At 36.0% G+C, this 12865-nt stretch overlaps 1 protein-coding gene across 9 annotated transcripts in view; it reads right to left on the reverse strand.

Moving 5' to 3' along the window:
- The window catches only part of FTO (FTO alpha-ketoglutarate dependent dioxygenase), a 243600-nt gene that overhangs the window by 191108 nt on the left and 39627 nt on the right, over window positions 1-12865 (reverse strand). For 7 of the 9 annotated variants that reach the window (XM_048075341.2, XM_048075340.2, XM_048075345.2 and 4 more), the window contains 2 exons: window positions 9668-9745; window positions 2382-3042 (listed from right to left, as the gene is read on the reverse strand). In XM_048075341.2, the coding sequence (XP_047931298.1) occupies window positions 2382-3042; window positions 9668-9745 (739 nt within the window). Of the gene's footprint in view, window positions 1-2381; window positions 3043-5879; window positions 5967-9667; window positions 9748-12865 lie in introns of those variants that run through there. The other 2 variants (XM_048075347.2, XM_048075343.2) reach the window with 2 other exon arrangements.

Consider the following 12865-nt stretch of genomic DNA (forward strand, 5'->3'; position numbering starts at 1 on the left):
AGCTAAGAAGAGAATCAAGCCAGCTGTAACAAAATCAACATGCCTGATGTAGGAGTTCCCTACAGAATCCGTATTTTATCCCAGAAAATTAAAAATCCATCTAATCAACATTTTCTGAGGAAGAACTGCTCCACCAAAAAATTTCTAACCATCTCTACTCTTTTTATTATATACTCTATAATGATTCTGTCATCGTGTATATACTTCAAGAGAGAATTCAATGCTAACTCAATACTGAGTTAGTGGACAAATTACCAATAAAAGACACTGACATAAAAAGCAAACTTATTTATGGAAAATGGGAACAGGAGTCAAGATACAGTTCTCCAAAGGTTTAAAAACAATCTTCAGTCAGATGTGGCACTAACTCCCTCCAAAGTTCATGGAACCAATCTGAGCCATGCTCAAGAGCTACCAAGTGAAGCTCAACTTCCTTCAGATTTAGATCTGACTTCATAAATTATTTTCCTCCTAAAAAAAGGTATCTTTTACACCATCTCCAGCTATACTGAGCTGTTAGTATTGCCAGCTCCTGCCAAAGATTTTTTTATGATTTTATTAATTCGTATAACACAATAAAAGATGATCGAAACTTTCAGAATCACTGCAAAATTAGTCACAATAATTAGGGTAATTTTGTGCTTTGCTTTGTTATTTTTAAGTGACAAATAACTGTTAGAAAATTGTTGGAAAGCTCTTTTGTAAGTTTTCCCATCATTTTAAAATTCTTCAAGTAAAAAACCTTTTATTTTATTTATTTTTTCATTTTGGAAAACATCTTGTACTTCTTGGCAAAAGCACACTCATTACACATAGATGCCTACATAATTTTTGGTGTAAATACGTCAAAGACATTTCTACCCTTGTCACTCAAGTCTTGCATAAAATTTGCAGTGGTTTAAAACAGTGTAATTACTTGTCTAACCAGCTGAACTCCAAGAAACAAACTCAAGTGACACAGTAATGACTAAACATAGCAACTTCTATGTTAATTTATAGCTCTCTCAACTATTTTTTTCTCCTTCACAAGCAAGTTTTATGTTGAAGTAAAAAGTTTAAGGATGCTACCATAAATCTTCACAAATACTATTATTATTGTCATGTTTATGGTTCTCTAATTTAAATGTTTCTAGAAATTCCTGTATCTACAGTACTTCTGAAAAATATACTTACTAGACATAAGATAGCAACATCTTTGCTTGGGAAAAAAAAACTTAGAAAAGAATGTGACACTTCTACTGGTTAGGGAATCCTTTTTCATTCAGTTTGCTAAGCAAGCTGATGTTTTATGTCCAGGAAAATGTACACATGGTGATTTCTACTGAATGTTAAGTAACAAAGCGACCCTTCATTTCAAAACTAACAACAGAAAGCACGTTAAAGCATAAGCTATTATTTTTACATAATGGTCTTCAGCCAAAGCCTACCCAAAGACAGTGTGAATTTTTCCCATGTTTTGAAGAAAAGAAAGGATTTTTTGGAAGTACTAGAAGTCACTTGTAAGCTATGATACATAAGGGATCATTTGCAAATTCATATCAAGTGTCTAAATTCTAATCTTATGTTTGCAAAACTGGAAGCTATTAAAAAACATCCAAGGCTTTGTTCAGAATTGCTAGGAAAAAAAATATCCTCATTTCTGTTTTTAAATAAAGATTAAAATAGGAAAGGTACTTTAAAAAATATTTAATGACTCTTCAAGCACATTTTTTCCCCCCTAATACTGCATTTAAATTGTTTTTTAAGTAAGAGCCTGTAAACCCTGTCAGACGTGTCTTCTTAATGGAAAATTTGCACTCTTCTGAACTACAGAAGTGTTGGCAGTTCCTTCACAAGACATGAAGTGGCACTACAGCATGTAGATACAAAATGTGTATAGTTTCCAAGTAAATATAGTAGTAGTTTTACACAAGAATAACCCAGGATGATCTTGCCAAGGAAAGGACAGTAGTAAAATCATTATAAAGCAGAAACACATCTGTATATGATTAATAACAGTGATCTCAACTGTAATAAACCATTTTTAAAGGACAGAAGACATGTTCCTGTTTTAGCCTAAAATAGATATTTGACAGATTTTGATTTCTTGGCTCTTAATCGGGAAGTCAATTACAGCAGTTTTTAAATCTACTCAGAGAACTACCACTAGAGCCAGCTGCAGTAAACACAGGTATATTTTGCAAAGGTGTTAGGGGAAATGAAGATAGGTCTTAAAAACAGGGATCTTAAGTACCACAATGTATTCAGATGCAAGTGACAAACCTACTCTAGCAAGCAGGTGTGGTTTTGTATGTACACACAAGGAAGCATAAAAGAACTTCAGGGATTTAAGATATTTATTTCACTAGTCAAGTCATATTAAACTACCTCCCATTACTCACCTTCACAGCTGTAACTGTACACAGCAACTGTTGACCTTTCAACCAGATTCTCGTCATGGTGCCAACTCACTGCCATGTTCCCCATTCCAAAATAAGGCTCTTGTTTCAAGTACAGCATTTGTAGAGGATCCATATAATTTAATAAAGTCACGTTATAAGATGTTCTGCTATTTAGACTTGTGAAGTCATCCTCTGGTACACAACAACTGCTTTGATCTTGTGAGACAGACCCTTTCTCCCTAAGAGAAGTAGCAAAGTTTTGCTCCCTATCTATTACAGAAGTATCTTCAGTTTCTTTGGACTCAAGCAAATTTTGTCCTTGTAATGCCTTGACTGCTTCAACATGCAAGTAGTCATTAAGTTTGATTAATGCTTTACAAGCATCATGTATTTGAGGACTGCAATATTTTATTTCATAACCCTCAGTAGGCCAAGGAACTGTAAATAATCTTGTGTTCAAGTACTTGTAAGTGCATCCTGGGTTTCCAATTAATATACGAGACACTGGGGTAAAAAAATCTTTTCCTTTGATCCTTACAAGATCTTGAAAGAAACAATCGTGTTTTCGCAAGGTCAAAAAGCTCTCTTGTACCATCTGATGGAGTTCTTCAGGTACTGTATCAGATTTTCTGAAAACTAGCTTGGAATACTTGGTCTTCCACTGAAAGAGAAAACAAGAAAAAACAAAAATTATTTTTCCACATGAGCCAAAGTATTTCATACATTCAAGAACGGGCAGGGATAAGTTCACAGACTATCAAGCATGAGTCTAAAACACAGTAAAGAAATAGATGCTAGTATTTGTTATTTGATATTCATAGTCCAACATATTGCACAGCGGCCTATAACCAGAGTATCACCAGGGCAAGTATTTAATGTCACAACACAACATTGATAAAGTGTCATCTAAAAGCAACTCCACTCTGTTAAAACTGCAAAATGTATCAAAGGACACCTACAGCTTTGTGATCAACTTTATAAGGCAGTATAGATAGCTTTGTGTCTTTTCATAGCAATATGACACTTCTATAGCCTTTCTGCTGACATCATTTTGGAATGATGTCAGAGATTATGAAAGCCACCAAAATTCTTTGCTTGCAGTTGAATTTGTTCATACCTGGAGGGAAGTAACTTACAGCACAACACCGACACCCTGGTCTGCTCCCATACTTCCATTATTCAGGTTCAGTGGTTAGGAAATACTTGGTCAGCCTCACTCCTACTCTAAACCCATTTTGCTGGTACCTATTATATAAATCGCTGACGTACCATCTTGGATAAAAGCATATGAAACGGACATAAAATCAGATAACACCATATGAATTACTTTCTTCCTCAATAAATATTTTAATAGCCCCTTGCTAGATGGCAACATCGTCACTGCATTCTGCCATCTCTTAAATCACTGCAATGCTGAAGAGTCTCAATCTCAAATGGCTGGGTTACACTGCTCTGAATTCCATTATGTTACTGGAACCTTCTTAAGTCTGGCATTTTCCATCTCTCTACTCTTAAGCCTTACGTTGCTAGTGTTTACTGTTGGATCACAGCAACTGAACATCAGCCAATATGAATCAAGTCCAAAGCAGTAAAGTACGCATGTATTCAGTAGCCTAAACAAGCAGATTTAATAAAACTGAGAGCAGTACTATGTACAATACTATGTACTATTGTACTATGTACAATCACAGGGGCTAAAATCTTACAAACCAAATGCCTATTATAGTTATGAACTACTCAATCTCGCAAATCAAGAAGGAAGACCTGTGACAAGGTATTTTACAGGGAAGATAAAAGTACCTTTAAAACAAAGAGGGGAAAAAATGAGGCCAAGAGAATTAAACATAAACCAAAAGCTAGGAACTGCAGAAAATCGGCCAAGGAAGTGAAAGGTAGGAGAAGTAATCTGTGACCAGCAGGCAAGAAAGTAATTTAGGAAGAAATTCTTAGAATACTACAGATCCATTACTATTGTAGTTGGTAAATTATAATGTTTAATCAACAGCCCTAAACAGTTTGGATTAAAAAGTTTTAAAAGGCATGGTCAGAGTACTTCATTAACGGTTAGCTCTGATTTCCCTTAATTCACGAACCTCAGAAGGTTCCAAAACAGTAAAAAGATTAATACTGCATTAATATTTTTAAAGGGTAACTAAGATGCTGTAGGTATTTATAGGTCTGTTGATGTAGTATAGATTATTTGTCAACTAATGGGAGAACAAACAAGACTGATTTAAAACATAAAACTGATGCAATTAATAAAAAGTAAATAAAATATGATAGAATGTAGCATGTCAAAAAAGCCACCGTTCTGCTGCACTACAGTCCATTATCTTCAAAATATTCCTTGACATTCTGGTCCTTCCTATTTTCACATTCCTCAACATATGCCAATTAGCTTCCTTTTTTTAATTATAAAAGTTTCCAAACTTATTTTACCCCCATCTCCCCACCTGTAACATCCTCTTCCCTCCCATTCTCTTCTGACTACACCACCTCTGTCAGCTGGAGTTCAGAATTCAGCAGGTTGGGCATGCAGCAACTCCCAGCCAAGCACGGCGCTGCTCAACAGCAGCATCTTGCTTTGAATGCGAAATAGTGCTGCCCACTCCAAGAAGTCTTGGATGATTTTATTAACATGGCTTTCTAAGGAAGCAAGTATTACATAATCATAACTTTTATTGGCTGCCTGTAAATCATCTTGAACAACTGCTGAGATCATTTGTCAAACCAGATGAAGACTAGAGAGTAAGTTCTTAAATAGACTACATTCCTACTTATTTCATTAACATTAACAGATGAAAGAAACACAGACTAATACCCTTAGTAAGGGAAAGGCTGTAATATGTCAATTATCAGGTGTCAATTAGCATGTTGGAAGCTCAGAACCACTCACAACACTCATTTCCTTTTGTCAGAAAGTCGGTCACTGCCCTGAGGAAAGGAAGATACTGCTGGTGTTGTGGGAACAGAAATAAGGTGAGGTGAAACCTGAAAGCACTGGGCAACAGGGCAAGAGCACGCAGATCCACAACACTGATCCCAAAATTTTGCTACTGTAGTTGCAGCCTTCCAATACTTAAAGGGAGCTTTTAAAAAAGATGGAGAGCCACTTCTTTACTCTCGCATTTTGTGATCAGCTCAAGTTCAAAATGCTTTTAAACACTAAACCCATGACCACAAAAGCATCACATTAGCTTACATCTGCAGGGTCCTGCTGGTACAACTCAAAACCACTTTATCTAGTACTCCCACTTCCAAGTCAGACTTACACCTGCCTTTCAGGAAAATAATTTTAAAAGGTGCCTTTAAAAAATACAAATCAAGCAGTCAGTATGCACATTTTCTTCTGCATGAAAATAGACTTTTGCATCACAACATGTTGTTAACCAACAACACGCAAGAAGGTTTTATAGGATTGTGGTTCTACTAAGAAGGTGACTATAAAAGGAAGCCTGTTTTAGCAATAGTGATCAAACATAATAAATCTTAGTTTACCTATAAATGTTGCCACCACTGCTTGTGAATTCTTAAAGTGAAGCTCCCTTTCTTTACCCATTTTTATGGCTTCCAAAAACTAGCTTCCTAAAGAGGGTAAAAAAACTAATTTGATATAAAAGTATCTACAGATAATAATTTCTGACAACAGTATTTACATGCTTAACTTTAAACACCAAAGCTTGAAAATCATTCCAGGTATCTACTTTGAAGGTCCCTCTACAATCCAGAGCACAAAATACTGGATCTCAGCTTTCATTAAAAGAACTGAACATAAACTGGAGAAAGAATTGCCAAAAGCCTGAAACAATTCCTTCAGAGGTCACGAACTGTCTTATTTGTTTCAATCAGTGCTTTGTTTTTGCAGCATTTGAACTACATAGTGAAAAATATCCGTACAGAATAACCACTGAAAGTAGTAACGGCAAGTTTGAAGTATTTACAGCTACAAGCTACAGTCAGATATGGGGGTATAGGTTGACAGAGATCATATGTACTTCACAATCACAATGAACAACATTTTATGCTGTGATGTATAAAGATTATTACTTCACGAGTTGTTTCATTATGCAAATGTGTATTAAAAGAGCACTAGCAGTTCTATAGGAGTATCTCAGTAGCTCTTTACATAGTTCTATACATAGGATGTGCTCAGGTCAGATTAGCATATGTAATGTGGTAGCTGGTTGTTATGGCATATTTAAGAAGTCATTATTACTACACATTTTTACATTATTAAATACACCGAGTTTCTGATGTGAATCACATGTGAAATTCCAAACAATTATTACAAACAGAAGGCGGGAAATAACACTATGATGTAAAGCAACTAAGTGCCTGAAAACACGTACTAGAAAGCAAGCACGCAGATCTGATAAAGGTAACAACATTGTATTTCCCTCCCGAACTGCAGAGGTAATGCCTTCCACATTTTACTGCCAGCCAGTCAGGTCAGAGGCATGTTACCTTTAGGTTCTGTTTTAAGATTACACGCTTAAGAACTATTTTACCATTAAGTTTTACACGTTGTAGTGAAGATTCTACCTTAAATAAACACCACGCTGATATCTCAGAAGTCAGGGAGTGGAAACACGTTTCCGACACATTACATGAAAACACTTTGGACTTCTTTAACTCTCCAACCAGTCATTGTGCTACGTCTAACATAAGGAAAGCATTAAGAGATCAGAGCACGGGGTGAGCGCTGGGTTCACACTGGACACCTCGTTGTTTTTGGGGGATGGGGAAGGGGGAAGAATCATGTACTGTATGTTGTAACTCTGACAGCAAGTATTAAAGGTCAATTCACTGTTCGCTGAACAAAGTGGTTATGTGACTAGCAACTACAGGGCAAAAAAGGCACGTTTGATGCTGAATTTCCCTTATGAATGTTACACACACTATTTCAAGTAGAGCCATGCGTCTACTTGCAACAGTGGTACTCAATGCAGAGAATCAACCTACTGGGTAACTCAAGTGATGATGGAGCTGGAAACCAGCAATAAGGACCCTTGATAAGCAAACTGACATCATGAAATGACAGTTTCTACTTCACATATTTGCAAATAGCTTTTTTTTAAACGGGCTTTCTTGCTCGTACTCAGCTTTAAACATTACATTGTTTCAGCTGGTGGTTTGGGGGCCATTACTAAAATCCTTCATCAGCCAAGACACCCACTGAAAGAGGATGTCAGTGAAGTTTTGCTTGTGACAGAATTTAGTTTCGTCCAGACTGTACATTTCCATGCCTGTTAGTACACAGTAGTTTTGAATTACATCCTACCTAACTGTTCCAACACACTCAAAGCATACTGCTTTATAAAGGACAGGCTCTTAAAGTAAGTTCTCTCCTGGAAGGACAGACTATAAAATTAAACTTCATCCTATCACTGTATGTAGATCACTTTTTTCTCACTCCGTGTGTAGTACATTTAAGCATCACAGAACTTGTAATATCTATGGCTGTGATTAAAGTAATATTTCAAAATCACCATAAGAATGCAGAAGTTGTGATGTTTATCACATATACTTAAAAGTACCTAGCATACACACAAACACTACACAAAAAGTATAAGTCTACATAATGCAAACACAATGAATCTAAACTCTATTAAGGCTTAAACATGTCCAATTTCTCTGCTTATCTTCTTCCAATTGGATTCTGTATTTATATATTCCTGATACCAAGCAAATGAGATGCCACTTGAGCAGCCTCAGCTCTGTCTTCTCTTTTCCTGTCAGCTCCACAAGACCACAGATGTAAAAGGTGGAATAAAGTAAAAGATGCTAGGCATAGCATCTCTTGACAAAAGCAGATAAAAAATAAACAGAAGGGAATATACTACAGGACTATGAAGGAGAGAACAATGATCTGCTTGAGTGCTTAAAGCAGAAAGGGAACATCGTTTTAGGATTGAAAAGAACGACTTTTCTTTAAAAAGAAAAAAAAGTATAATACCATTAAGCTCTTGTACACTTTTGCTTGCCCTCTCTCACAGAAGTGCTTTTCTGGTTAACAGCAAGTAATGTGTTCTCATTATTCTGACAGCTGGTAAAGATCCCAATCAAGAGCTTACTGCCGCTTTGGTCAGCACTGCGGGAATAGAGAACCATGCTTTCACTAACCACCTCACAACCCAAATAAAGTGGAAAGGTAAGGGAAGTATACAGATAGCTCAATATCACAGGTGTAATCCTGTGACAAGACCGCAGTCTGATTTTATGCTTCTTAGTTGCAATCCAGTGCCCAACCAAAGAAAAATCACATCTTCCATCTTCTGTAGTGTGAGATACGCTAAACATTTCTTGGCCTTGGCATCCTGCAAAAAAGAGAAATGCATCCTTGCAAGGGAAAAGTCAGACCCATTTTTATGCTACCATACACATCTTTGGGCCATATGTCAATACAAGACAGGTGACACGTCTGTCATGTAAACACATTTGCTGTATCTGTTCAAACTAACAGTTTCTTTCTTAGGCTTTTTATCTTTCTGTGCTCCCATTTGATCTGATTGAACTTGCAGTCCTTGCCATGTGGTTTCTAGCTGACCTGAAAAGATCCATCACAGATAAAGAATATTCATTGACTCATTCCATGGTACTCGTCAATGCCCTCATTTGGCTTACTTCTCATGGGGCTACCAGGCTTATTTTCACTTGTTTTTGGTTTCATTTGAGGCATGCATTCCAGTTCCACAGTTCGTTTTCTCTGCAAAACCTCAAGGGTTACTTATTGTATAAAAGTAGAACTATGTTAAAAATAACAATTTCTATGTAAATATTTTTCTTATTTTGCCATCGTCTAACCATAAATACATTCTCTTTACAAGTCACAAAAACATTAGAAGAATGGTGATGTGTACTTCATTTTAACAAAGCATAAGAAACAGTGATTCACTGTTGCATGAGTTACAACGTTTCAGGAAAAAAGAAAATAAGACATTTATTCCTGTAATGCAGATTTTCATTTCAGTATCTTGCAATACATATTGCTATAGCTTCCAGCATGGAAGCAAGCTAAAGACTGAGTTTGAAAGCTGGTCAGGCCAATATCCTAAAAATAAATTAGGTTCACAAAGTTTTCATTCCTGAATATCCTGATGCTAGAGGTCTTATTTCACACTATCTGAAAGTATGTTATCTTTACCAGCCATAAACAAGAACTGTAAGAGTTGATACTTTTTTCATATCAGCGTTCACAGTGTCTCCTAGAAGAAAGCTGTATTTGTTGTTCTGTGCAAACAGACAATTTAGTTTAAAACAAGTACAGTTAAAAAGTAATACGTTACCAACTGATGGAAGTCAGCATCGGCTGGTGTCATATATGGCAGTCTACCCTCTCCAAGTTCTTCAAGAAGCTTTTTCTTCTGTTTTGGGGAATAACATTAAAACACAAAGTTAGACTAAAAAGCAAGATAAAAAACACAGTTAAGTATGAAAATAGTTGTATTAAAAAGACAAACATGCAGTTACTGCTCTTACTCCCTTCAATTCTGGAAATTTAAATAAATAAAAATGGATGTGAGATCAGTGAAGCTTTTCCACTTAACAGTAATTCACGTTAAGTAGTTTCAGAGCATATCAGTATTTTTCCTCTTATATTCTTTAGGTAATCAGTCCTTACAACACAGATGAAAATCCATCTTCAGAACTTTTCCTACTTTGACTCTTGATTCTCCTTTCGTCTTTTCCTTTTTTTTTTTTTCCTGTTTAAGTTTGTGGGTCCGGTAGGTACAAAGCTCATATTCCACTGAATGGCTTAATAGCATACTTTACTAAAAATAATGAGCCTAAATGTTGTACACATTCTGAAGTGATTCCTGAAATGGGTGTATGAATGGGAAAAAAAAAAAAAAAAGGACAAACGAAACACCTACTGAAAACTATTGCCTCTACAACCTGACATATTCTAAATGCCATATTCAAGAACTGCTGTCCCAGGAGATTAACCAAAGATCTGGTTTGATGCTGGAGGTGAGCTAAGAACCAGCTGACTGATGAGGTTCTCTCTGCCCCTTTTTCTCTTAACTCCCTTTTCACCTCTGTTTTGGAAGGAGTGTCTCCACCAATATTTAGTTAATACTACTGCAAAGAAATTGCTAAGAAAAAGCCTGGTTTTCCAAAAACTGTTCTTCCATGTTTTACTAATAAAATTACAATTTTTGTATGCATTATTGAGTTAAGCATGCAGCTAAGGACTTTGAAAGTGCAAGAGAAGCTTGAAATGAGCTGTCAGATTTTTGGAGTGGAGCAATCCCAACCCATGACAAGTCAATCCACATTTATCTATCTACAGTCAGACACTACACTGACATGGTACAAATAGACATTAACAAATGTGTTAAATTGTTACAGTGGAAGTACTGGCCTAGAAAATTTACATGATTTTCCCCTAATTTCCTCCTCTTTTTTTAGCCTTCAAAGATGGTTTCTTTACAAGTTTCCATCATTACCAAAAACTTGCTAATAAAAATACAACTCCAAGATCATAAAACTACGTTTGCCACAGTGCTTGAATATTTCAGACAACAAAAGGATTCCAATTCTCATTTTTATTGAAATATTTTCAACTACAGAAACATCACCAGGAGAAAAAAATGATGTTGCAGCTCGCTCAAAACTTAATTGTAAGAGGAAGACCAGACAGAAATAGAATACAGTTTTTAAAAGAACAATAAAGTGGTGACGCAAAGGAAAAAAACGCAATAGGTTAAAAACAGGGGTATAACAAATGCTTTTTTAGAACTAAATTATACAGGAACAGTTACTTATTTCATCACCTGGATGTCGCTGCAAATCGGTTATTCTACTGAGAAGAGCATTCATTGTTAAACAGCAACATTTTGTACTTTTCATCATAAATTTCCCTCATCATAATCAATCTTTTTGGGTTACACCTGTTTAATACATCCTATTATACAGGTGTAAATAGGTTTTTTCAATACTGACAATTCTATCTTTAAAAAAGGGAGAAAGTAGTATTATTACATGTTCCTGGCTTATAGCCTTATAGCAAGTCTATGAAGCGCATTAATAAACAGTCTATTCTGTGGCAGAAATTTCGCAATTCCTTCAAATTTAAGCATCAAGTCAAATGACAGACTTAAATCCAGCAAGAAGTGTAGAAATTTTAAGGCTTACAACTACCAGTCCAGACAAACTAAAATTAGAGCAGGTAGTTCTCATATACTCATCTCCACATTCACAATCTGCCATTCACCAACTCTTCCAACACTGACAATAGCAGCACTGAAATTTGAAAACTAGAAATGTAATTTCTCTAGGTCTCTAGTCTCCACTGGGGACACATGACATATTGACATGAAGTCATCAGTGAAACCAAGCATAATGCAAATTTAGATTAAGCTGGCAGAAAATGACGTGCTAATACACTGCATATTCCAAAAAAGATTGCTACAATTTTATAGTACGAAATCACCAAACACATTAGACCACCTTTGTTATATGCAAAGTAAAACAAACTGCAGAAGGAAATCCTACATTTCAACATGGACTCAACTGGGGGGAAAAAAAGAGATGGGAAGAATAGAGATTCTGACAATTTATTTGTCATATACCAGGCTCTTGGCAAAACGCACACCACATTAAAATGCACCCTTGTGTATAGGTAGTACTAGTTCCCATCTGATTGTCAGATCTGGCTAAGTGCTGCTCCTCAGCTTGATGCACAGACTAATATACGCAGCTGGGTGGTATAACACGCTGCTCATCTCTTATGCAAGAAGCTGTCACACAGATGTCAAAAATATCAAGCTTTTCTCAAATACCTCCAAAAAAAACCCTGAAGATCTAGCTATACTGGCTGCCTGATGCCAAGTCTAACTGTTACATCAGCATTGCTTATAGGCACTTCTAACAGGTAAACCCATAAGTACAAAAATGCCTTCACTTGCAGGTATCCTGTATCTTTAAAATATTTTTCTAAATTGTATTCTTACATTTGAAAAATTATTAACAGCCTAACAGTTTATTCAGATATCAATACTGTTTCTCATGCTTTAAATGCCAGTAAGATTTTTTACACATGGCTTAGCAATGCCAACATGTGAAAAGACAATTTTGTGTGCACTGTTCAAGAAAGCTCTGAAGAGTCACACTTGGGCTTTCAGAGAATGGAGCAAGTACCAGAAGCACTAATACCCAATTTTAGACTATGCAATGAACTTCTTGCAGATATTAACAATATGTGCCCATTTATTACTAGAAGTGGATATACTAATGAGATGGTTGGTTGTAAAATTCAGCAAGTGGAAGAGTAATAGGTAGAATCTCTCAAGCCCAATCTGCACATTTTTTTCCTGCACAAGTAACTTCATGGTAATAGAAGTAATGCACTGTATGTTACAGAGCAGGAAAAGTAATAGAAACACAGCTAATACATATCAAAGTCAGGCCAAAATGCAGTACTGTTATACACACATGGCTCATTATTTTCAAATTAAGCGATATTAAGGAAAAGATAGACC

This window comes from Anser cygnoides, chromosome 12, assembly GCF_040182565.1.
Source record: "Anser cygnoides isolate HZ-2024a breed goose chromosome 12, Taihu_goose_T2T_genome, whole genome shotgun sequence".
In the NCBI taxonomy this organism is placed as follows: Eukaryota; Metazoa; Chordata; class Aves; order Anseriformes; family Anatidae; genus Anser; species Anser cygnoides.